A 26,372-nucleotide genomic window follows, 5' to 3' on the forward strand; every position below is an offset into this window, starting at 1 on the left:
ATCGGGTCAGAAAATATCACTTCAACACTGGGGTTAGGAAATCAGATCTAAAATACTGCAGTTTATTAAATATTTAACAAAAACAGAAATTGAGAAAGGAGAGATTCAAGAAGACATTTTATATAAAAGTTAAAATCATCATCATCTTCATAACGTCGTTCACCGGGTGCAGAAAACATTGAATAGACTTCAGGGCGAGAATCAGACAGATAATACAGCACAAGTATGGGGGTGATTCCGCTTATGAGGTCATTGAATGGTTTATTGAAGCCCCACTGCGCAGATTATAATGTGGAGTCTAAGGAAAAGGAACGACAGTAAGAGCTCAGTTATCAGGTCCATGGCCTTCTACGTCATTAAGCGCCACCTACTGGTGGTTGACAGCAGAGCGCATATTCAACTCATTATTTACAAGCTCCCTCTAGTGGAGACTAAGAGCACTGTCTACTTATAAAGTAATGATTTCATTAGAGTACAAATCTAACTAATGTAAAGTGAAGATGAGCTTCCCATTTAAGTTTCCTTCAGCCCATAGAATTGCAGATGTCAAAACAACAAGTACCACAATACTAGTCCTCTCAGTCGCTGCTCCTGGTGACTTTACAGGTTGCAGGGACATCATTTTAGTTATTTTCTAGATCTATATAATCCTATGGGCTGAAGAAAGCTTAAAAGTGAACCCCCCCCAATCCAATGGGGAAAATAAGTATTTGATACTCTGCCAATTTTGCATGTTTTCCCACCTACAAAGAATGGAGAGGTCTGTAATTCTTATCTCAGGTACACTTCACCTGTGACAATCTAAAAAAAAAAAATCCAGAAACATCACATTGTATGATTGTTGATGTTTAATTGCATTTTATTGCATGAAATAAGTATTTGATTATCTACCAACCGGAAAGAATTCTGGCTTTCACAGACCTGTTAGTTTTTCTTGAAGAAGCCCCCCTACTCTACACTCATTACCTGTATTAATTGCACCTGTTGAGTGAATGGACAGGTGTCTTTTATACAGAAAATGAGTTCAATTACACTCCAAACTCTCCACCATGGCCAAGATCAAAGAGCTGTAAGGACACCAGAGACAATATTATAGATCTGTACTCCATGCAAGATCTCACCTCGTGGGGTAAGGATGATTCTGAGAAAGGTCTGGAATCAGCTTAGAGCTACACAGGAGGACCTGGTCAATGACCTGAAGAGAGCTGGGGCCACAGTCTCAAACATTATCGTTAGTAACACACTACGCAGTCATGAATTAAAATCCAGCAATGCACGCAAGGTCCCCCTGCTCATGCCAGCACATGTCCAGGCCCATTAGAAGTTCGCCAATGACCATCAGGGTAATCCAGAGGGAGCATGGGGGAAAGTCATGTGGTCAGATGAGACCAAAACAGAACTTTTTGGTATCAACTCCACTTGCCATGTTTGGGAGGAAGGAGGATGATGATAACAACCCCAAAAACACCATCCCAATCGTGAAGCATGGTGGGCGGAACATCATACTTTGGGGGGTGCTTTTCTGCAAAGGGGACAGGACCACTGCATTGTATGGAACAACCTACTTCCCTCAATAAAAGCATTAAAGATGGGTCGTGGCTGGGTCTTCCAGCATGACAATAACCCGAAACACACAGCCAGGGCAACTAAGGAGTGGCTCCATAAGAAGCATTTCAAGGTCCTGGAGTGGCCTAGCCAGTCTCCAGACCTGAACCTGATAGAAAATCTTTGGAGGGAGCTGAAACTCAATGTTCCCCAGTGACAGCCCCGAAACCTGAAAGATCTGGAGATCTGTATGGAGGAGTGGGCCAAAATCCCTGCTGTAGTGTGTGCAAACCTGGTCAAGAACTACAGGAAACGTCTGACCTCTGTAATTGCAAACAAAGGTTTCTAGACCAAATATTAAGTTCTGTTTTTCTATTGTATCAAATACTTATTTCATGCAATAAAATGCAAATGAATTCTGTAAAATTCCTACAATGTGATTTTCTGGATTTTTTTTTTTTTACGATTCTGTCTCACAGGTGAAGTGTACCTATGATAAAAATTACAGACCTCTCCATTCTTTGTAGGTGCAAAAACTTGCACGATTGGCAGCGTATTAAATACTTATTTTCCCCACTGTATAAGGCCGGATGCAGACATGCGTATTTCACTGTCTGTAAACAGACTGCAATGGCTGCACTCGATCGTGGATCCTTCACCCCCAATTTACAACCTCATGTTGATAAAGTTGAAAGCTCAAGTTGTGACAACCGTGGTGAATTGCAATCTGTATATGGACAGTGAAAGTCACCCGTCTGAACCCAACCTAGAAGTGACAGCCTTTCACTGGAATCACTCACTGTTTGCTGGGTGACGGGGATATGGTAGACCGCCGGCTCCGAGGGTCTAGAGCTCCTCCTGCGACTGCAACTGCGTGAACGAGAGCGAGATCGCCTTTTTGGCGTGCTTGTAATTTGTGCTGTAGAAGAGAGAATGGCTTGTTCTAGATGTACCAGAACAATGTGCAAACCCAGTACATTTAATACATACTGGTTATAGTATGCATTACAGGTTACACATGAGTCTGCATAGGAGCTGTACACACAATACAGTAGCAAATGCTTCTAAATAAACTTTGCAAAAAGTCGGCATACCCTTTAAATTTTCATTTAATGGGGCTGGAAAATATTAAGAATCACTTCTCACCGAGTTTCATGCTGCACATTGACTCCCTCATGCTGTCGCTCACTGGAACATCCTGAATAAACGATGGATCGGGAATCCCAGAATCTCCAATTATCAAGTCTTCCTGCAGAAAAATCTTCTCTGGACACTCCGGCTTGTTGAGCAGTTTTTCTACAGGAGAAGGACAACAACATGTAGAATTTACCCGCAAGGCTGAGGGCATTTTCTGTTTTCACAACTAGAACTGATGCCACAGATTTTGCAGACTTGTATGTTTCAAAGAATTGGACGCAGTTCTATGCCGTGCCTGGCATCCAACTGAAAGTCGATGTGGGAGGAGCACAGGGTTCTCTCATCTCAGCCAATCAGCATTATAGGCAGTGTTCTGAACAATGCTCATTGGCTGCAAACAGCTGAGGCTCTGCCTCTACAATTTGCTCCTCCCAGGGTCCATTTCAGTCAGATGCTAGGAACAGAATTACAGCTCTCCAAAAGAAGGCTTTCCCTCAAATAAAGATAACGGATTATGCCTTGGAGATAAGGTATTTGTCAAATTAGTACATAAACTATGGTAATATTTAATGCAAGCTTTGACCAGTGGGGGCCGAGGTAATGGAAGAAGTGATTAGCGGTACAATGTCTTTCTATGAGCCCGTATACCACTTGGCTCTACAAGGAGAACTGATGAGAAACTATGGGGCAAAGTGCTACAGCAACGAGTTAGGATCCCCTCACCTGGACCCCCCACTGGTCAACACTTTTGCCATGTCAAAAATATTAAAGTGATGGATAACCCTCTAAAGATAAGAAAATTATGGCGGCTTTCTTCCAAGTACAGCACCACACCTGTCCGCAGGATGTGTCTGGTATTACTGATCCGTCTCCAGACAATCCATAAACTGATGCCATTTTCTGGTTTTCTCAATCCTGAATAACCAGAGGTTACAAGAAGAAGATGACAGTATACATTACCCGCTTCCCGTATAATGCTCTGCAGCTCGGCTTTAGTCTCCTGAAGTCCATGCAGCACCTCCAAGCTCTCTTTCTGGACATCCCGATGTTTAATAAAGACATAAAGGAGAACCAGTAATCCAAGGCAAACTGAGATCTTTCTTGACATCCCAATCCAGAAGGTCACACTTTCCTGGGTGCAGATCAGAAGACGACCAATCAGAACCAAAAAAAAATAAAAAAATTAGAGATACGTTTTTTGATTTAAGCATCCAAAAAGTTCCTTCACCGTCTGGTCATAGCTGGGCGGGGAGCCTCCTAATATAAACGAGCAGACCATCCTCTCCGTATAGACGTTCATCGCTACCAGACCAAAGAGAACCAACCTGTGGGAAAAGATCAGAGTTACCAAGCAGCCCCTACATAAGTGGTGCCAATGTAACGGGTCCTGATTACCTGGCACCGGCGGTGCGCTGGGTAGAGGTCACCAAGAAAACCGCTCCGCAGCCCATTAGGTTGTACAGGAAGGAGTACAGGGTGTTTGATTCTCCCACCACAAACTGGTGCAGGTAGGTGATCCGGTTAAAGATTTCGGAGAAGAGGAGGCGCTGCTCGCTGGCCGACTGCTGCATTTCTTCAAAGGCTTGTCTGACGCCTAGAAAAGAAGGGTGGGCGTAAACCCAAAATGTCTGAATGTTGTATCAATGAATCAAAGTGATGTGTGGCACTGATGAGGCAAAAACATAAGATCTTAAGACAACCATTGTCCTTGTGCAACAGGTGTAATGACAATGATCCCAACAAGCAACCACAACCATGGTGTGTGTGTGGGGGGGGGGGGGAGCGCCGACACCAATTTCCCCTGGATCGGATCCTCGCATGCACATTCAGGTAAAATGTATTGCAGAGACCCTCGGTGTCATGCACTGCAATTCACACTGTCAACCAATCAGATGCCGGCAGCTGATATCTGCTTGCCAGTGATGTGCAGAGCCATCATGTGCCGGCACACCAAAGTCACCTGCCGGCTCCAGAAGGGGACGCAACGTGGTGTGGGAGCAGAGGAAGGCGAGTAGAATTGTTGGTCTCTTTTTAAAATGTGCTGGAGAAGAACAAAAAGGGGCCCAGGATGGGGAAGATTACTACAAGGAGCCAGGATGGGGGACATTACATAGAGGTTAACACGTGTGTCTTTATAGGATCTAGAATGCTACAAGGGCCCGTACATCTGACCAACATGCAGCTGAGCGCCCAGGTCCAAACTTTGCCTTCGTGCCCATCGGACTCTAGTTACGCCACTGCCAACAAGGTGGCACCATGTGCAGGGACAGTCCGGTTACTGTATATGGTCAAACGTTGTAAGGACCAGCCCTAAATGTTCATGTGTGGAGGAGCCCAAAACAGCTAAAGTTCTGGCTCTACTGCAGGTCCAATCACTGGGACTAATAGCATTATCGGAATCTCTGGGTCACCATGGCCGGACCTGGACTTACAGGCCTAACTTAATAATCATGTGAAACAGACTTTAAGATCCAATCTGTGGGGTCAAAATTAATGGAGTGAGGCGACGGACACCAGCAATGCCGGACAGACCTCAATGACTGAATGAGGTCCATAAAAGGTCCTTCATCTTGACGTCAAAAGTAGTGTAGCTCTATCCTATCAAATAGGATGGAATCTAGGTCAAATGCATTCAGAAGACCCCCATGTATCAGACAACAGAGTGTAATATATATATATATACACACACACACACACACACACACACACACACACACACACAATTTTTATTAGTTTTTACCGCTGCAGAATAGGAGTCAAAGATCCACGCTCCGCTGCTCCTGACAATGCTCCTCTCTACTTACCTGCAGCCGCCAATAGCCTGGTTTGGCACCTCCTAGTGGTGGCTGCAGGAAGCCAGACTTAGGGGCAGTGTGGTGGTCTGGGACAAAAAATAAAATTATTAAGTGTCCATTTCCCCCACTGTTTCCATTAGTGACAGCTTGCAGCTACTAACCCATGGTGGACTCCTGGAGGGTTTTCTTTAGCAGGTGCCCGTTGCGCAGGATCTCCTCCTGTGACTGCAGGGTGGCATTCTGAGCCTGCATCATTTCTTCCGCCATCAGGTTGGTGGTTTCCAGTTGTTTGGCCACACTGTCCGAATTCACAGTCAACCTGCAGGAAACACGAGCCATCAGAGGCAACGAATGGAGGCGACTATTCATACGTGCGCCGGTAGAGCACTTCCAAAATGGGGATTTTGAGAAAGGAAATTAATTGAAATTACAAACTGCAATTTTGCGATTAGCAGATGATGCTAAATGCAGAAAAGGAAAAAAGAATGACATCAACGGAGAAGTCTACATTTTCAGCAATTTTAGATCAGCAAAATAAAAGAAAGTATTAGACCTATGAAAATTATTATTTTTTTATTGGCACGGCATTCTCTCCCAGCCCAATATTTTGGACAAGACGTCACATGCACAAGCAAAGCAGATCTGTCATGCAAAATCAAAACAGACCACAAGATGGCGCTGAATACATGATTCTCCCTCACTTTCCTAAAGGATTCAGCCAATCATTGCTGCATTCCAAATTCACAACAATTCCGGACTATCAGATTATCACTTCATGTAGTTAACACAGTGAAATAAGCTCGTTTTCTTGGGTATCTCACGGGGACAGACTTGGAGAGATCCTGTCAGCACTTTTTTTTACATTTTGTAGTAATGCTATGGCTGTATAGATGCTTCTCCCCCAATAAATACAAGACCTTTGTTGTAGCGATCCGATAAGCCAGTCATGAGAAATCGAGTGTAAGAGATTTATGCAAATCTGGTGCTGTGGGGGCGTGGAAGATACAGTGCATGCACATTGACACGCCCCCAGTGCACTTGCAGTCTAATTTGCATATGGCTTCTACGCTGAATTTCTCATGACTGGCACATCATATCTAAAAAAAAAACATTCCCTGACCATTCCCTTTAATTTGAATGATGCCCTATCCAGTACATTGCTGTATTGCGTTGCATACCGTATAATACAGGAGGATTCCCAAGCAGTAGTGCTGCCACTGGGCAAATAACTACAGTGGTGGCAGCGTGCCAGGCCATCATAGGTGCCTCGCTGTGGCACACGTCATGCATCCCTATAGCCGGCCATCAAGACACATGAACATGATGAGGAAAGACCCCCAAGACAACCGGGACAATGCAATTCACAAAAATAAGGGGCCATTTTCTAAACTCACCAGGCTGCCAATGCCAACCCATGTAGGCTGGTGCCAGCGTCACCTACCTGAGGATGATGTCCTGGGTCTTCTCCTGCCACAGCTCATTCTGCAGGTAGTAGCAGATGCTGTGTGTGTGGGTGAAGAACTCCGTGTACGTATTAAATGCCGCAGCATCCATACTGTGTGTGCACTGCCGCACCGTGCTGCTCTCTGTACAGACTGGGAAGTCTCGCCCCGACCTGTGGAGGACACGTTACACCATTACATAATATCCCCAGTGATATATGGCACCAGATTAAGTTATACCAGCAGATATAACAAACTAAAACTAACCTCTCCAAGTGACAGTGGGTGAAGGCCAGGGCTATTCTGCTCTGCTCCTCCTCACTGAGCTGCTTGCATCCCACATCCACTCTGTGCAGAGCTCGTCTCCAGCAATCTCCATAGTGGGGATGTTGAGCGAAGTTCTGCAGCAGTTGCAGCTGTGTCCTCCCCTTATCTATTGCACTGGGGTCTGGATCAGATCTGGTGCTCCACAGCACGAGGGTGAACAGCAGCAGTAGGGATGTGGGAATACTGCAGCCGGCCATGGACGCTCAGACGTCAGGAGCTGGTGAGAAGATGTGAGGGGGAGAGGATTATAATCTGCAACCACAGAGGAAGCAGCAGCAGAAGGTCCGGGCAACACAGCTGGATTATAGGCCATGGTGGTCACCTGCATTATTGCTTCATGACTTACACAACAATATACAGTGTGAACAGATCCATGCAGTATGCGGTGCCCATATGTGATGGCATGGACGGTCATTTGGCAAATTGGCCGGTATAGGGGAGGGGGGGGGGGGGGGGACCCGGGACATTTCACATGGGTTGGATATGACATGGATGTATTACCACCAGGGGGGGTGGGAGGGGGATATCTCAGCAATACGACCACCCGAGTCTCCCCCTCCCGGCAGTAATACCGCCACCCCGAGTCCGTCCCCCCAACCCCCCCGGCAGTAATACCGCCACCCCGAGTCTCCCCCCCCTTCCCCCCCGGCAGTAATACCGCCACCCCGAGTCTCCCCCCCCCCCCCCGACAGTAATACCGCCACCCCGAGTCTCCCCCCCCCGACAGTAGTACCGCCACCCCGAGTCTACCCCCCCGGCAGTAATACCGCCACCCCAAGTCCCCCCCCCCCTCCCCCCCGGCAGTAATACCGCCACCCCGAGTCTCCCCCCCCCCCCTTCCCCCCCGGCAGTAATACCGCCACCCCAAGTCTCCCCCCCCCCCCCTTCCCCCCCGGCAGTAATACCGCCACCCCGAGTCTCCCCCCCCCCCCCTTCCCCCCCGGCAGTAATACCGCCACCCTGAGTCTCCCCCCCCCCGGCAGTAATACCGCCACCCCTAGTCTCCCCCCCTCCCCCGGCAGCAATGCCGCCACCCCTAGTCTCCCCCCCTCCCCTGGCAGTAATACCGACACCCCTAGTCCCCCCCCCCCCCCGGCAGTAATACCACCACCCCTAGTCCCCCCCCCCCCCGGCAGTAATATCGCCACCCCTAGTCTCCCCCCCTCCCCCGGCAGTAATACCGCCACCCCGAGTCTCCTCCCCTCCCCCGGCAGTAATACAGCCACCCCTAGTCTCCCCCCCCTCCCCCGGCAGTAATACCGCCACCCCGAGTCTCTCCCCCCACCTCCCCACCCCACCCAGCAGTAATACCACCACCCCGAGTCTCTCCCCCCCAGCAGTAATACCGCCACCCCGAGTCTCTCCCCACCCCCCCCCCGGCAGTAATACCGCCACCCCGAGTCTCCCCCCCCCCCGGCAGTAATACCGCCACCCCTAGTCTCTCCCCCCCTCCCCCAGCAGTAATACCGCCACCCCTAGTCTCTCCCCCCCTCCCCCAGCAGTAATACCGCCACCCCTAGTCTCTCCCCCCCTCCCCCAGCAGTAATACCGCCACCCCTAGTCTCTCCCCCCCTCCCCCGGCAGTAATACCGCCACCCCGAGTCTCTCCCCACCCCCCCCGGCAGTAATACCGCCACCCCGAGTCTCCCCCCCCCCCCGGCAGTAATACCGCCACCCCGAGTCTCCCCCCCCCCCCCGGCAGTAATACCGCCACCCCTAGTCTCCCCCCCCTCCCCCGGCAGTAATACCGCCACCCCGAGTCTCTCCCCCCACCTCCCCACCCCACCCAGCAGTAATACCACCACCCCGAGTCTCTACCCCCCGGCACTAATACCGCCACCCCTAGTCTCCCCTCCCCCCCGGCACTAATACCGCCACCCCTAGTCTCCCCCTCTCCCCCGGCAGTAATACCGCCACCCCGAGTCTCTCCCCCCACCTCCCCATCCCACCCAGCAGTAATACCACCACCCCTAGTCTCTCCCCCCCCCGGCAGTAATACCGCCACCCCTAGTCTCTCCCCCCCTCCCCCCCCCGGCAGTAATACCGCCACCCCGAGTCCCCCCCCCTCCCCCCCGGCAGTAATACCGCCACCCCAAGTCTCCCCCCCCCCCGGCAGTAATACCGCCACCCCAAGTCTCCCCCCCCCCCGGCAGTAATACCGCCACCCCTAGTCTCCCCCCCCCGGCAGTAATACCGCCTCCCCTAGTCTCCCCCCCTCCCCCGGCAGTAATACCGCCACCCCGAGTCTCTCCCCCCATCTCCACACCCCCCCACCCCACCCAGCAGTAATACCGCCACCCCGAGTCTCCCCCCCCCCCCCGGCAGTAATACCGCCTCCCCTAGTCTCCCCCCTCCCCCGGCAGTAATACCGCCACCCCGAGTCTCTCCCCCCACCTCCCCATCCCACCCAGCAGTAATACCACCACCCCTAGTCTCTCCCCCCCCCGGCAGTAATACCGCCACCCCTAGTCTCTCCCCCCCTCCCCCCCCCGGCAGTAATACCGCCACCCCGAGTCCCCCCCCCTCCCCCCCGGCAGTAATACCGCCACCCCAAGTCTCCCCCCCCCCCGGCAGTAATACCGCCACCCCAAGTCTCCCCCCCCCCCCGGCAGTAATACCGCCACCCCTAGTCTCCCCCCCCCCGGCAGTAATACCGCCTCCCCTAGTCTCCCCCCCTCCCCCGGCAGTAATACCGCCACCCCGAGTCTCTCCCCCCATCTCCACACCCCCCCACCCCACCCAGCAGTAATACCGCCACCCCTAGTCTCCCCCCCCCCCCGGCAGTAATACCGCCTCCCCTAGTCTCCCCCCCTCCCCCGGCAGTAATACCGCCACCCCGAGTCTCTCCCCCCATCTCCACACCCCCCCACCCCACCCAGCAGTAATACCGCCACCCCGAGTCTCTCCCCCAACCCCACCCCACCCAGCAGTAATACCGCCACCCCGAGTCTCCTCATAGCACTTGGAGAGGTCATTGTTTTTTGAACACCTTAAAAAGAGCTCAGTGTGAACATGGCCTCTCCTGTCACCATTTTGGAGGGGGGGGGGAATTCTCCCAGACATTACAAGACCATGGGAAACTGCTTGCATGGTGGCAGGGCCGGGGGCCCTAATATACTGGTCACCGTGCAGCTACCCAGGATACGTATACCCGGCCCATTCGGACCATAAATACAATGTTTAACATAAAAATCTCAAAACCAAAGGAGAGATCGAAACAAAATCTCAGAAATACAACTTCAATACATCAGTAAAATGTGTGTTCAGTCCCCAAACATTATGTTACCTCCTGCCCTGATCGGCACCGAGCAACGATCCCAGCACCTGCTCCGTCCCATCAATTAATGCGCTTCCAGCCCCACCCAGCTCAGAAGGCTGATTGGTTCATCTATAGAAAGTTTTTGCATTTTGGAAAGGAAATAGTTAAACATGTCTGAGATTAGAAAAAGAGGTCTGCAAAATTTTTCTATAAACAGCGCCACTCTCCTCCATGGACTGATCTGGTATTGCATTCGAATAGTGTTGAACTGCAATACCAGACCGTGCCTGTGAATAGGAGTGGCGCTGTTTAATTTATTGGAGAGATGGGAGCCCATATATCTCCTCCCTGCCGGATGCATGTATGTCCATTCGCTTTGTCTCTTCCAATATTGCCCCTTCTGCTCCACTTTTACTAACTCTCCCGTAACTTTGTGTCATTAGTTACTGCAGTTCTGGATTATATTCATGTACCAGGAAGTTCAGGATGAACAAAAAAGTCTTAACCTCCACAAAAATAGAAAGGGATGCTAGTAAAAAAAAAAAAAAAGCTGTACCTCTTGTTTTAGGATTATGGGGTCAACCAGAATCGCTGAGGACCCCGGAGGATACAGCGCTGTGGAGTTAAGCCGAACCTTCTGCATTTTTCCCATTTTTTCGCATAGGGGCCACATTGTAGGATGTTTATTTATTTGTCGGCCCCCCGGTACCTGACACTCGCACGGTCGTCAATGATTTCTCTGTTCTTGGAAAAAGAGGGAAGAAAAATAAAATGGAGCTCAGTGTTTATGCTGCGAATGTGTGCTGCGCTCCCGGACATCCTCAGGTTACAATGCCGGAAGCCGAGGTGTACGGATCACACGGGGTGGGGGGCCGCATCACATTCACACAAGGGAAAGTTAAAGGGGTCGTCCACTTTTATATCAGGATGCGAGCAGAGAGTGATTACAAAGAGCGTCGCTCAGTCTGGAGGACCTGACACATCCACGTTTGATTTCAATGTGAACTGTGTAATACTTCATTTCTCCTGTGGGGGAGCTGTAGGGACATTGAATACTTTCTGCCAGGTTTACTCATATATTACAGCAGATGGCGGGATGTCCTTTCTACCATAAAAGCTTTCTTTAAAGCAAATGGTCACTTTTTGTGGACAATTTTTTTTTACTTAAATTCATGTAAAAATACTTTTTGCCATTGGGTTTCATTAAAAATTTCGCACCGTTTGGCTTTTACAGGCTATTTGTTTCACGGAACATTGGTGGCTGCAGAATGATTTAACTGAGGATCCATCAGTGAGTTGGTTCTTCTTTGTCTTTTTTCTGAACTCCACTCAGCAGATTTAAGAGCACAAATCACATCAAAGAAAAACTGAATTTTCATGTGCTCATAAAGTAGCTGAGAAAGACCTTGTCAGAACGAGCTCACTGACAGATTCTCAGTAAACTCGTTCTGCAGCCAGTAAGGAGCAAAGGAAAAAAAAGTATTAAAAGACAAAATAATGCATTTTTTTAATGTGACCCAATTACAAAAAATATTTTTCCCCCAAAATACATGAATTTAAGTAAATAATCAAAATTATCCTCAAAAGGTGTCTGTATCTTTTAAAGCAGATATTGTAAAACTTTAAAGGGACATTCTCATCTTGGGAATTTATAGAAAAACCACATCTATGTTTGGATCTCCATGAGGAATGGAGTCTTATCTCACACCGACAAGAAATAAAAAATAAATGTACATGTGTGACTCCCTCAATATACTTTTATGGTAGTTCCCAAAAATTACTGTGCCGAGGAGGCAACGAAGAGGGGACACAAAACATTGCCTGGGGAATCTATTCATTTGGATTCAATACATCACATATTTCTGCCTTACTGAATTCACCACTAGAGGGAGCTCACTGCATATGAACATATACAGATAGTATTAACCTTTATTGAAGCTGTATGAGTTTGCATGCAGTAAGCTCCCCCTGGTGGTAGGTGTAGGTATCTGCGATGTCACAGCCTACAGTAGAAGTACGTATAGAGCTCATCTTTAATTTTTTCAACCCCGCTGTAAAAATAAATAAATAAAAAAATTCTAGGTTACTATTTAGGTCAGAGCTTTAATTATTTCAACTCTACCGTAAATAAATAAATTATATATATATATATATATATATATATACAGTACAGACCAAAAGTTTGGACACACCTCATTTAAAGATTTTTCTGTATTTTCATGAATATGAAAATTGTACATTCACACTGAAGGCATCAAAACTATGAATGAACACATGTGGAATTATATACTTAACAAAAAAGTGTGAAACAGCTGAAAATATGTCTTATATTCTAGGTTCTTCAAAGTAGCCACCTTTTGCTTTTATGACTGCTTTGCACACTCTTGGCATTCTCTTGATGAGCTTCAAGAGGTAGTCACCGGAAATGGTTTTCACTTCACAGGTGTGCCCTGTCAGGTTTAATAAGTGGGATTTCTTGCCTTATAAATGGGGTTGGGACCATCAGTTGTGTTGTGCAGAAGTCTGGTGGAGACACAGCTGATAGTCCTACTGAATAGACTGTTAGAATTTGTATTATGGCAAGAAAAAAGCAGCTAAGTAAAGAAAAATGAGTGGCCATCATTACTTTAAGAAATGAAGGTCAGTCAGTGCGAAAAATTGGGAAAACTTTGAAAGTGTCCCCAAGTGCAGTTGCAAAAACCATCAAGCGCTACAAAGAAACTGGCTCACATGAGGACCGCCCCAGGAAAGGAAGACCAAGAGTCACCTCTGCTTCTGAGGATAAGTTTATCCGAGTCACCAGCCTCAGAAATCGCAGGTTAACAGCAGCTCAGATTAGAGACCAGGTCAATGCCACACAGAGTTCTAGCAGCAGACACATCTCTACAACAACTGTTAAGAGGAGACTTTGTGCAGCAGGCCTTCATGGTAAAATAGCTGCTAGGAAACCACTGCTAAGGACAGGCAACAAGCAGAAGAGACTTGTTTGGGCTAAAGAACACAAGGAATGGACATTAGACCAGTGGAAATCTGTGCTTTGGTCTGATGAGTCCAAATTTGAGATCTTTGGTTCCAACCACCGTGTCTTTGTGCGACGCAGAAAAGGTGAACGGATGGACTCTACATGCCTGGTTCCCACCGTGAAGCATGGAGGAGGAGGTGTGATGGTGTGGGGGTGCTTTGCTGGTGACACTGTTGGGGATTTATTCAAAATTGAAGGCATACTGAACCAGCATGGCTACCACAGCATCTTGCAGCGGCATGCTATTCCATCCGGTTTGCGTTTAGTTGGAGCATCATTTATTTTTCAACAGGACAATGACCCCAAACACACCTCCAGGCTGTGTAAGGGCTATTTGACCAAGAGGGAGAGTGATGGGGTGCTACGCCAGATGACCTGGCCTCCACAGTCACCAGACCTGAACCCAATCGAGATGGTTTGGGGTGAGCTGGACCGCAAAGTGAAGGCAAAAGGGACAACAAGTGCTAAGCATCTCTGGGAACTCCTTCAAGATTGTTGGAAGACCATTTCCGGTGACTACCTCTTGAAGCTCATCAAGAGAATGCAAGAGTGTGCAAAGCAGTCATCAAAGCAAAAGGTGGCTACTTGGAAGAACCTAGAATATAAGACATATTTTCAGTTGTTTCACACTTTTTTGTTAAGTATATAATTCCACATGTGTTAATTCATAGTTTTGATGCTTAAATGTGAATGTACAATTTTCATAGTCATGAAAATACAGAAAAATCTTTAAATGAGAAGGTGTGTCCAAACTTTTGGTCTGTACTATATATATATATATACACAGTGATAAAAAATTAAAGAAAAGTAAAAAATGGAATCTAATTGGTTGCAATGAGCCAGGCCACTTATTGTTTGATCATTTTATGTCTCCAATATTTATGATGCAGAATTTAAAATTAAATAAAAAGAAATGTAATTAAATTTGGAATGAGATTTTTAATTTGGGCACAGAATGGGTTATACCTTCTTGTGACCAGCAGGGGTCACTGTTGCTATTACTCTCTCAGTATATAGGAAGAAGCGCTTGCGGTACATGAACGACACGACATCACAACAACGTGGGATTCGCTTTATTAAGATATTGAACATGTTTTTTGGGGTAAATTATAGTCTATATCAGGGGTGGCAACCAGTGGCACTCCACCTGCTGTGCAACTACAACTTCCTGTATAACAGACATGCTGGGAGTTGTAGTTCCCCAACAGCTGGGAGTGGCGCAGATTGTGCCCCCTGGTCTATACAATAAAAATATTTTTTTTAATGAAGGGTTCACTTACTTACTTGTTGGTCTAATTATGATACATTTTCCCATCCAGACCCTCCCCCAAAAAATGGTCTCATTCCTATATGGCAGCGAGTCTCCAAATCTGTGGATCAGGGCATGCTGGGTGTTGTAGTTCTGCAACCGCCGGAGGTTGCAGACGGCCAATGTACTGTATAGGACCTCATTCATTCTTATTATACTTTTGCTTCTTTACATTTTATACATATTAACATTCCTCTCATATACATAGACATCGTCGTGTTATGTCCTTTTCATACAGTTCTGTCCTTGAAACAACTGCCGGATTATCAGACTTTCTGGATTATCGGACGCTGTATGTACTGATTGGGCAGAGCGGAGTTTGTCGATGTAGCAGAGACGAGTTGCTTATCCCATGGTGTGATCTGTGGCTTTAGGACAGCCGGCAATCCTAGGTTCTGTTCACATGTTGCGTGGTACGGAGTTTGTCCCAGCGGATTCGCACGTGGATTTTGATGCAAATTTGATAGGGTGAAATCCGCGCTGATTCTGCACCCAAGAATCCCGTGCTGACGATATTAAAAAAAGCAACAAAATTGACGTCTGTGCTGATTTCACACGAAAAAAATGGACATTTGGATAAGATTCAGTTAAAACTCATTCACCTGACTGGTACTGTAAAATGCTGTGGATTTTAGGTGAGTAAAATCCGAGTATAAAATCCGCACCAAATACGCGACGTGTAAAGATAGGTTCACAGGTTGGTGCGGATTTTCCTCGCAGATTTGCATACAGAAAATCCACATAGGAAAAAAACTAATTCAGATGTCCGTATAACACAGTCTGGGTACAGACCGAGCGGGGGTCTCCCGACCCGACCTCTACAGCTTTGTAGGTATATATAAGGCTGCTGAGTTTAGGTCAGGAGACCCCCGGCTGGTCCATGCATCGCACTCTGTACTGATACCGTGATTTAAGGACGTCTGAATTTGACCTAACACAGAACCATCGAAGCAGAAAATTCAAGTGTGGAAATTGACCTGCGGTGCGGATTTAAAAATCTGCAACATGTCAATTTTTTGTTTGTGGAATCAGCATCGATTTTACAGTGGAAAATGGAGAAATCTGCATCATATCAGCAACAAAATCCAAAGCAAAATCAGCACTGAGTCTGTCTACAGAAAAATCAGCACCAAAACTCAACTTGTGATTTATCTCTAAGGCTGGGTTCGCATGTTGCTTATTTGATGCAGATTTTCCGCACATAAAATACGCAGCATATCAGCAAAAGTGGTTGAGATTTAATTAAATTTCATCTGCATGCTTTATTTTTTTTTTCTTTGTGAGGAATCCTCTTGGAAATGTTTTTTGTTGTATTTTTTAGATTGGCAGCAGCTCAATTCTTTGTGTAGAATTAGCGGATTTAAACCTTTGCAATCAAAAAAGCGAAATCTGCGCCAACATCTGCGCGTGTTACGTGCAGATTCTGCTGCACATACGCTGTGGAATAATCCGCAGTAAATTGGCTGAATGCACCCCCCCTCCCCGATTGCATGCTCAGTTCGGTTGAGCGTGTATGTGAATTCAATAGGGAGAAGGGTGTAAATTGCTGTCAGACACCTCTGATGGCGGCTTATCTCACCTGACGAAAGGATTGGGCATGTTGAAATTCAATATGTCCAATCCTTCTTTTCCTACAGTATCAGGTGAAAGTCAGGAGGAGGCCCACATACTCATAAGATTTTCGGTGGTCCGGCTAAAATCCAAAGTCTTCAGGTTCAAGATGCGCATCAAGTTCAGTTCCGCTACATCCGGCCGAAGATTTTACATCTCTTGGAGGTCAGATGCCACATAGGAGAGGTAGTTGCCCTCTAGAATCTTCTCGATGTCCGTGTGTTTCACCAGCCAACATTTGGACATGTGTGTATGTGCCGTCGAGTCCTTCAAGGACCTCACCACGAGAGTGGCTGGGGCTGTGTGATTGCCCCTTCTAAGTTTTCCGGAGAAGGTCACGTCATTGCCCGGCTTCTGCTCAGTTACTTCTATGTGAGCGTTTTGGAATTGTCCTGAAAAATAACAATATTGTCATTTTCTAATCTCTCCACAAAAATTGGGGGCTGGTCTGTATCTCTCTACAGTAAGTGGGGGCGGGTCTGTATCTCTCTACAGTAAGTGGGGGCGGGTCTGTATCTCTCTACAGTAAGTGGGGGCGGGTCTGTATCACTCTACAGTAAGTGGGGGCGGGTCTGTATCTCTCTACAGTAAGTGGAGGCGGGTCTGTATCTCTCTACAGTAAGTGGAGGCGGGTCTGTATCTCTCCACAGTAAGTGGAGGCGGGTCTGTATCTCTCTACAGTAAGTGGAGGTGGGTCTGTATCTCTCTACAGTAAGTGGAGGAGGGTCTGTATCTCTCTACAGTAAGTGGGGGCGGGTCTGTATCTCTCTACAGTAAGTGGAGGTGGGTCTGTATCTCTCTACAGTAAGTGGAGGCGGGTCTGTATCTCTCTACAGTAAGTGGGTGCGGGTCTGTATCTCTCTACAGTAAGTGGGGGCGGGTCTGTATCTCTCTACAGTAAGTGGAGGAGGGTCTGTATCTCTCTACAGTAAGTGGAGGTGGGTCTGTATCTCTCTACAGTAAGTGGAGGCGGGTCTGTATCTCTCTACAGTAAGTGGGTGCGGGTCTGTATCTCTCTACAGTAAGTGGGGGCGGGTCTGTATCTCTCTACAGTAAGTGGAGGCGGGTCTGTATCTCTCTACAGTAAGTGGAGGAGGGTCTATATCTCTCTACAGTAAGTGGGGGCGGGTCTGTATCTCTCTACAGTAAGTGGGGGCGGGTCTGTATCTCTCTACAGTAAGTGGAGGCGGGTCTGTATCTCTCCACAGTAAGTGGAGGCGGGTCTGTATCTCTCTACAGTAAGTGGAGGTGGGTCTGTATCTCTCTACAGTAAGTGGAGGAGGGTCTGTATCTCTCTACAGTAAGTGGGGGCGGGTCTGTATCTCTCTACAGTAAGTGGAGGTGGGTCTGTATCTCTCTACAGTAAGTGGAGGCGGGTCTGTATCTCTCTACAGTAAGTGGGTGCGGGTCTGTATCTCTCTACAGTAAGTGGGGGCGGGTCTGTATCTCTCTACAGTAAGTGGAGGAGGGTCTGTATCTCTCTACAGTAAGTGGAGGAGGGTCTGTATCTCTCTACAGTAAGTGGGTGCGGGTCTGTATCTCTCTACAGTAAGTGGAGGCGGGTCTGTATCTCTCTACAGTAAGTGGGTGCGGGTCTGTATCTCTCTACAGTAAGTGGGGGCGGGTCTGTATCTCTCTACAGTAAGTGGAGGCGGGTCTGTATCTCTCTACAGTAAGTGGAGGAGGGTCTGTATCTCTCTACAGTAAGTGGGGGCGGGTCTGTATCTCTCTACAGTAAGTGGAGGTGGGTCTGTATCTCTCTACAGTAAGTGGAGGCGGGTCTGTATCTCTCTACAGTAAGTGGGTGCGGGTCTGTATCTCTCTACAGTAAGTGGGGGCGGGTCTGTATCTCTCTACAGTAAGTGGAGGAGGGTCTGTATCTCTCTACAGTAAGTGGAGGAGGGTCTGTATCTCTCTACAGTAAGTGGGTGCGGGTCTGTATCTCTCTACAGTAAGTGGAGGCGGGTCTGTATCTCTCTACAGTAAGTGAGTGCGGGTCTGTATCTCTCTACAGTAAGTGGGGGCGGGTCTGTATCTCTCTACAGTAAGTGGAGGCGGGTCTGTATCTCTCTACAGTAAGTGGAGGTGGGTCTGTATCTCTCTACAGTAAGTGGGGGCGGGTCTGTATCTCTCTATAGTAAGTGGAGGCGGGTCTGTATCTCTCTACAGTAAGTGGGGGCGGGTCTGTATCTCTCTACAGTAAGTGGGGGCGGGTCTGTATCTCTCTACAGTAAGTGGAGGTGGGTCTGTATCTCTCTACAGTAAGTGGGGGCGGGTCTGTATCTCTCTACAGTAAGTGGAGGTGGGTCTGTATCTCTCTACAGTAAGTGGGGGCGGGTCTGTATCTCTCTACAGTAAGTGGGTGCGGGTCTGTATCTCTCTACAGTAAGTGGGGGCGGGTCTGTATCTCTCTACAGTAAGTGGAGGCGGGTCTGTATCTCTCTACAGTAAGTGGAGGTGGGTCTGTATCTCTCTACAGTAAGTGGGGGCGGGTCTGTATCTCTCTATAGTAAGTGGAGGCGGGTCTGTATCTCTCTACAGTAAGTGGGGGCGGGTCTGTATCTCTCTACAGTAAGTGGAGGCGGGTCTGTATCTCTCTACAGTAAGTGGAGGCGGGTCTGTATCTCTCTACAGTAAGTGGAGGAGGGTCTGTATCTCTCTACAGTAAGTGGGGGCGGGTCTGTATCTCTCTACAGTAAGTGGAGGTGGGTCTGTATCTCTCTACAGTAAGTGGAGGAGGGTCTGTATCTCTCTACAGTAAGTGGAGGCGGGTCTGTATCTCTCTACAGTAAGTGGGGGCGGGTCTGTATCTCTCTATAGTAAGTGGAGGCGGGTCTGTATCTCTCTACAGTAAGTGGGGGCGGGTCTGTATCTCTCTACAGTAAGTGGAGGCGGGTCGGTATCTCTCTACAGTAAGTGGAGGGTCTGTATTTCTCTACAGTAAGTGGAGGAGGGTCTGTATCTCTCTACAGTAAGTGGAGGAGGGTCTGTATCTCTCTACAGTAAGTGGAGGCGGGTCTGTATCTCTCTACAGTAAGTGGAGGCGGGTCTGTATCTCTCTACAGTAAGTGGAGGCGGGTCTGTATCGCTCTACAGTAAGTGGAGGTGGATCTGTATCTCTCTACAGTAAGTGGGGGCGGGTCTGTATCTCTCTACAGTAAGTGGAGGCGGGTCTGTATCTCTCTACAGTAAGTGGAGGCGGGTCTGTATCTCTCTACAGTAAGTGGGGGCGGGTCTGTATCTCTCTACAGTAAGTGGGGGAGGGTCTGTATCTCTCTACAGTAAGTGGAGGCGGGTCTGTATCTCTCTACAGTAAGTGGGGGCGGGTCTGTATCTCTCTACAGTAAGTGGAGGTGAGTCTGTATCTCTCTCCAGTAAGTGGAGGCGGGTCTGTATCTCTCTATAGTAAGTGGAGGCGGGTCTGTATCTCTCTACAGTAAGTGGAGGCGGGTCAGTATCTCTCTACAGTAAGTTGAGGTGGGTCTGTATCTCTCTACAGTAAGTGGGGGCGGGTCTGTATCTCTCTACAGTAAGTGGAGGTGGGTCTGTATCTCTCTACAGTAAGTGGAGGCGGGTCTGTATCTCTCTACAGTAAGTGGGGGCGGGTCTGTATCTCTCTACAGTAAGTGGGGGCGGGTCTGTATGTCTCTACAGTAAGTGGGGGCGGGTCTGTATCTCTCTACAGTAAGTGGGGGCGGGTCTGTATCACTCTACAGTAAGTGGGGGCGGGTCTGTATCTCTCTACAGTAAGTGGAGGCGGGTCTGTATCTCTCTACAGTAAGTGGGGGCGGGTCTGTATCTCTCTACAGTAAGTGGGTGCGGGTCTGTATCTCTCTACAGTAAGTGGGGGCGGGTCTGTATCTCTCTACAGTAAGTGGGGGCGGGTCTGTATCACTCTACAGTAAGTGGGGGCGGGTCTGTATCTCTCTACAGTAAGTGGAGGCGGGTCTGTATCTCTCCACAGTAAGTGGAGGCGGGTCTGTATCTCTCTACAGTAAGTGGGTGCGGGTCTGTATCTCTCTACAGTAAGTGGGGGCGGGTCTGTATCTCTCTACAGTAAGTGGAGGCGGGTCTGTATCTCTCTACAGTAAGTGGAGGTGGGTCTGTATCTCTCTACAGTAAGTGGAGGAGGGTCTGTATCTCTCTACAGTAAGTGGGGGCGGGTCTGTATCTCTCTACAGTAAGTGGAGGTGGGTCTGTATCTCTCTACAGTAAGTGGAGGCGGGTCTGTATCTCTCTACAGTAAGTGGGGGCGGGTCTGTATCTCTCTATAGTAAGTGGAGGCGGGTCTGTATCTCTCTACAGTAAGTGGGGGCGGGTCTGTATCTCTCTACAGTAAGTGGAGGCGGGTCGGTATCTCTCTACAGTAAGTGGAGGGTCTGTATCTCTCTACAGTAAGTGGGGGCGGGTCTGTATCTCTCTACAGTAAGTGGAGGCGGGTCTGTATCTCTCTACAGTAAGTGGAGGCGGGTCTGTATCTCTCTACAGTAAGTGGAGGCGGGTCTGTATCGCTCTACAGTAAGTGGAGGTGGGTCTGTATCTCTCTACAGTAAGTGGGGGCGGGTCTGTATCTCTCTACAGTAAGTGGAGGCGGGTCTGTATCTCTCTACAGTAAGTGGAGGCGGGTCTGTATCGCTCTACAGTAAGTGGAGGTGGATCTGTATCTCTCTACAGTAAGTGGAGGCGGGTCTGTATCTCTCCACAGTAAGTGGAGGCGGGTCTGTATCTCTCTACAGTAAGTGGAGGTGGGTCTGTATCTCTCTACAGTAAGTGGAGGAGGGTCTGTATCTCTCTACAGTAAGTGGGGGCGGGTCTGTATCTCTCTACAGTAAGTGGAGGTGGGTCTGTATCTCTCTACAGTAAGTGGAGGCGGGTCTGTATCTCTCTACAGTAAGTGGGTGCGGGTCTGTATCTCTCTACAGTAAGTGGGGGCGGGTCTGTATCTCTCTACAGTAAGTGGAGGAGGGTCTGTATCTCTCTACAGTAAGTGGAGGAGGGTCTGTATCTCTCTACAGTAAGTGGGTGCGGGTCTGTATCTCTCTACAGTAAGTGGAGGCGGGTCTGTATCTCTCTACAGTAAGTGGGTGCGGGTCTGTATCTCTCTACAGTAAGTGGGGGCGGGTCTGTATCTCTCTACAGTAAGTGGAGGCGGGTCTGTATCTCTCTACAGTAAGTGGAGGAGGGTCTATATCTCTCTACAGTAAGTGGGGGCGGGTCTGTATCTCTCTACAGTAAGTGGGGGCGGGTCTGTATCTCTCTACAGTAAGTGGAGGCGGGTCTGTATCTCTCCACAGTAAGTGGAGGCGGGTCTGTATCTCTCTACAGTAAGTGGAGGTGGGTCTGTATCTCTCTACAGTAAGTGGAGGAGGGTCTGTATCTCTCTACAGTAAGTGGGGGCGGGTCTGTATCTCTCTACAGTAAGTGGAGGTGGGTCTGTATCTCTCTACAGTAAGTGGAGGCGGGTCTGTATCTCTCTACAGTAAGTGGGTGCGGGTCTGTATCTCTCTACAGTAAGTGGGGGCGGGTCTGTATCTCTCTACAGTAAGTGGAGGAGGGTCTGTATCTCTCTACAGTAAGTGGAGGAGGGTCTGTATCTCTCTACAGTAAGTGGGTGCGGGTCTGTATCTCTCTACAGTAAGTGGAGGCGGGTCTGTATCTCTCTACAGTAAGTGGGTGCGGGTCTGTATCTCTCTACAGTAAGTGGGGGCGGGTCTGTATCTCTCTACAGTAAGTGGAGGCGGGTCTGTATCTCTCTACAGTAAGTGGAGGAGGGTCTGTATCTCTCTACAGTAAGTGGGGGCGGGTCTGTATCTCTCTACAGTAAGTGGAGGTGGGTCTGTATCTCTCTACAGTAAGTGGAGGCGGGTCTGTATCTCTCTACAGTAAGTGGGTGCGGGTCTGTATCTCTCTACAGTAAGTGGGGGCGGGTCTGTATCTCTCTACAGTAAGTGGAGGAGGGTCTGTATCTCTCTACAGTAAGTGGAGGAGGGTCTGTATCTCTCTACAGTAAGTGGGTGCGGGTCTGTATCTCTCTACAGTAAGTGGAGGCGGGTCTGTATCTCTCTACAGTAAGTGAGTGCGGGTCTGTATCTCTCTACAGTAAGTGGGGGCGGGTCTGTATCTCTCTACAGTAAGTGGAGGCGGGTCTGTATCTCTCTACAGTAAGTGGAGGTGGGTCTGTATCTCTCTACAGTAAGTGGGGGCGGGTCTGTATCTCTCTATAGTAAGTGGAGGCGGGTCTGTATCTCTCTACAGTAAGTGGGGGCGGGTCTGTATCTCTCTACAGTAAGTGGGGGCGGGTCTGTATCTCTCTACAGTAAGTGGAGGTGGGTCTGTATCTCTCTACAGTAAGTGGGGGCGGGTCTGTATCTCTCTACAGTAAGTGGAGGTGGGTCTGTATCTCTCTACAGTAAGTGGGGGCGGGTCTGTATCTCTCTACAGTAAGTGGGTGCGGGTCTGTATCTCTCTACAGTAAGTGGGGGCGGGTCTGTATCTCTCTACAGTAAGTGGAGGCGGGTCTGTATCTCTCTACAGTAAGTGGAGGTGGGTCTGTATCTCTCTACAGTAAGTGGGGGCGGGTCTGTATCTCTCTATAGTAAGTGGAGGCGGGTCTGTATCTCTCTACAGTAAGTGGGGGCGGGTCTGTATCTCTCTACAGTAAGTGGAGGCGGGTCTGTATCTCTCTACAGTAAGTGGAGGCGGGTCTGTATCTCTCTACAGTAAGTGGAGGAGGGTCTGTATCTCTCTACAGTAAGTGGGGGCGGGTCTGTATCTCTCTACAGTAAGTGGAGGTGGGTCTGTATCTCTCTACAGTAAGTGGAGGAGGGTCTGTATCTCTCTACAGTAAGTGGAGGCGGGTCTGTATCTCTCTACAGTAAGTGGGGGCGGGTCTGTATCTCTCTATAGTAAGTGGAGGCGGGTCTGTATCTCTCTACAGTAAGTGGGGGCGGGTCTGTATCTCTCTACAGTAAGTGGAGGCGGGTCGGTATCTCTCTACAGTAAGTGGAGGGTCTGTATTTCTCTACAGTAAGTGGAGGAGGGTCTGTATCTCTCTACAGTAAGTGGAGGAGGGTCTGTATCTCTCTACAGTAAGTGGAGGCGGGTCTGTATCTCTCTACAGTAAGTGGAGGCGGGTCTGTATCTCTCTACAGTAAGTGGAGGCGGGTCTGTATCGCTCTACAGTAAGTGGAGGTGGATCTGTATCTCTCTACAGTAAGTGGGGGCGGGTCTGTATCTCTCTACAGTAAGTGGAGGCGGGTCTGTATCTCTCTACAGTAAGTGGAGGCGGGTCTGTATCTCTCTACAGTAAGTGGGGGCGGGTCTGTATCTCTCTACAGTAAGTGGGGGAGGGTCTGTATCTCTCTACAGTAAGTGGAGGCGGGTCTGTATCTCTCTACAGTAAGTGGGGGCGGGTCTGTATCTCTCTACAGTAAGTGGAGGTGAGTCTGTATCTCTCTCCAGTAAGTGGAGGCGGGTCTGTATCTCTCTATAGTAAGTGGAGGCGGGTCTGTATCTCTCTACAGTAAGTGGAGGCGGGTCAGTATCTCTCTACAGTAAGTTGAGGTGGGTCTGTATCTCTCTACAGTAAGTGGGGGCGGGTCTGTATCTCTCTACAGTAAGTGGAGGTGGGTCTGTATCTCTCTACAGTAAGTGGAGGCGGGTCTGTATCTCTCTACAGTAAGTGGGGGCGGGTCTGTATCTCTCTACAGTAAGTGGGGGCGGGTCTGTATGTCTCTACAGTAAGTGGGGGCGGGTCTGTATCTCTCTACAGTAAGTGGGGGCGGGTCTGTATCACTCTACAGTAAGTGGGGGCGGGTCTGTATCTCTCTACAGTAAGTGGAGGCGGGTCTGTATCTCTCTACAGTAAGTGGGGGCGGGTCTGTATCTCTCTACAGTAAGTGGGTGCGGGTCTGTATCTCTCTACAGTAAGTGGGGGCGGGTCTGTATCTCTCTACAGTAAGTGGGGGCGGGTCTGTATCACTCTACAGTAAGTGGGGGCGGGTCTGTATCTCTCTACAGTAAGTGGAGGCGGGTCTGTATCTCTCCACAGTAAGTGGAGGCGGGTCTGTATCTCTCTACAGTAAGTGGGTGCGGGTCTGTATCTCTCTACAGTAAGTGGGGGCGGGTCTGTATCTCTCTACAGTAAGTGGAGGCGGGTCTGTATCTCTCTACAGTAAGTGGAGGTGGGTCTGTATCTCTCTACAGTAAGTGGAGGAGGGTCTGTATCTCTCTACAGTAAGTGGGGGCGGGTCTGTATCTCTCTACAGTAAGTGGAGGTGGGTCTGTATCTCTCTACAGTAAGTGGAGGCGGGTCTGTATCTCTCTACAGTAAGTGGGGGCGGGTCTGTATCTCTCTATAGTAAGTGGAGGCGGGTCTGTATCTCTCTACAGTAAGTGGGGGCGGGTCTGTATCTCTCTACAGTAAGTGGAGGCGGGTCGGTATCTCTCTACAGTAAGTGGAGGGTCTGTATCTCTCTACAGTAAGTGGGGGCGGGTCTGTATCTCTCTACAGTAAGTGGAGGCGGGTCTGTATCTCTCTACAGTAAGTGGAGGCGGGTCTGTATCTCTCTACAGTAAGTGGAGGCGGGTCTGTATCGCTCTACAGTAAGTGGAGGTGGGTCTGTATCTCTCTACAGTAAGTGGGGGCGGGTCTGTATCTCTCTACAGTAAGTGGAGGCGGGTCTGTATCTCTCTACAGTAAGTGGAGGCGGGTCTGTATCTCTCTACAGTAAGTGGGGGCGGGTCTGTATCTCTCTACAGTAAGTGGGGGAGGGTCTGTATCTCTCTACAGTAAGTGGAGGCGGGTCTGTATCTCTCTACAGTAAGTGGGGGCGGGTCTGTATCTCTCTACAGTAAGTGGAGGTGAGTCTGTATCTCTCTCCAGTAAGTGGAGGCGGGTCTGTATCTCTCTATAGTAAGTGGAGGCGGGTCTGTATCTCTCTACAGTAAGTGGAGGCGGGTCAGTATCTCTCTACAGTAAGTTGAGGTGGGTCTGTATCTCTCTACAGTAAGCGGGGGCGGGTCTGTATCTCTCTACAGTAAGCGGGGGCGGGTCTGTATCTCTCTACAGTAAGTGGGGGCTGGTCTGTATCTCTCTACAGTAAGTGGAGGCGGGTCTGTATCTCTCTACAGTAAGTGGAGGAGGGTCTGTATCTCTCTACAGTAAATGGGGGCGGGTCTGTATCTCTCTACAGTAAGTGGGGGTGGGTCTGTATCTCTCTACAGTAAGTGGAGGAGGGTCTGTATCTCTCTACAGTAAGTGGGGGCGGGTCTGTATGTCTCTACAGTAAGTGGGAGCGGGTCTGTATCTCTCTACAGTAAGTGGAGGTGGGTCTGTATCTCTCTACAGTAAGTGGAGGTGGGTCTGTATCTCTCTACAATAAGTGGAGGAGGGTCTATATCTCTCTACAGTAAGTGGGGGTGGGTCAGTATCTCTCTACAGTAAGTGGAGGCGGGTCAGTATCTCTCTACAGTAAGTGGAGGTGGGTCTGTATCTCTCTACAGTAAGTGGAGGAGGGTCTGTATCTCTCTACAGTAAGTGGGGGCGGGTCTATCTCTCTACAGTAAGTGGGGGCGGGTCTGTATCTCTCTACAGTAAGTGGGGGCGGGTCTGTATCTCTCTACAGTAAGTGGAGGCGGGTCTGTATCTCTCTACAGTAAGTGGAGGTGGGTCTGTATCTCTCTACAGTAAGTGGAGGAGGGTCTGTATCTCTCTACAGTAAGTGGGGGTGGGTCTGTATCTCTCTACAGTAAGTGGAGGCGGGTCTGTATCTCTCTACAGTAAGTGGGGGCGGGTCTGTATCTCTCTATAGTAAGTGGAGGCGGGTCTGTATCTCTCTACAGTAAGTGGGGGCGGGTCTGTATCTCTCTACAGTAAGTGGAGGCGGGTCAGCATCTCTCTACAGTAAGTGGAGGAGGGTCTGTA

General features: G+C 48.9%; 2 protein-coding genes across 2 annotated transcripts in view; both read right to left on the bottom strand.

Annotated features, from left to right (window-relative positions):
* Positions 1 to 80: 80 nt before the first annotated feature.
* On the bottom strand, positions 81 to 10,655 carry LOC141154329 (uncharacterized). The gene is made up of 10 exons (XM_073640048.1): positions 10,533 to 10,655; positions 7,187 to 7,463; positions 6,919 to 7,092; positions 5,639 to 5,796; positions 4,078 to 4,276; positions 3,911 to 4,007; positions 3,643 to 3,814; positions 2,692 to 2,841; positions 2,346 to 2,464; positions 81 to 298 (listed from the first exon to the last, which is right to left on the bottom strand). The coding sequence occupies exons 2-10, from the start codon at positions 7,441 to 7,443 to the stop codon at positions 242 to 244; spliced, it is 1,383 nt and encodes a 460-aa protein (XP_073496149.1). The 5' UTR covers positions 7,444 to 7,463; positions 10,533 to 10,655; the 3' UTR covers positions 81 to 241.
* A 3,940-nt stretch (positions 10,656 to 14,595) lies between these two features.
* ITIH6 (inter-alpha-trypsin inhibitor heavy chain family member 6) overlaps positions 14,596 to 26,372 on the bottom strand; it is a 136,613-nt gene continuing 124,836 nt past the window's right edge. The window contains exon 14 of the mRNA XM_073640049.1: positions 14,596 to 16,839. Within this exon, the coding sequence (XP_073496150.1) occupies positions 16,598 to 16,839 (242 nt within the window). The 3' untranslated portion in view covers positions 14,596 to 16,597. The remainder of the gene's footprint in view (positions 16,840 to 26,372) is intronic.

Source organism: Phyllobates terribilis, unplaced genomic scaffold (genome assembly GCF_046119375.1).
Source record: "Phyllobates terribilis strain yellow unplaced genomic scaffold, ASM4611937v1 Scaffold_7__3_contigs__length_470593459, whole genome shotgun sequence".
NCBI lineage: Eukaryota > Metazoa > Chordata > Amphibia > Anura > Dendrobatidae > Phyllobates > Phyllobates terribilis.

Bases quoted from the DNA above. Each gene is read 5' to 3' on its own strand.
- LOC141154329 (XM_073640048.1), bottom strand. From the start codon at position 7,443: ATGGCCGGCTGCAGTATTCCCACATCCCTACTGCTGCTGTTCACCCTC. The intron at 4,277-5,638 runs GTTAGTAGCTGC...CTTCTTTTCTAG, and splicing joins CCTCCAGGAGTCCACCATGG to GCGTCAGACAAGCCTTTGAA. The intron at 2,465-2,691 runs GTGAGAAGTGAT...TCTCTTCTACAG, and splicing joins AATGTGCAGCATGAAACTCG to CACAAATTACAAGCACGCCA.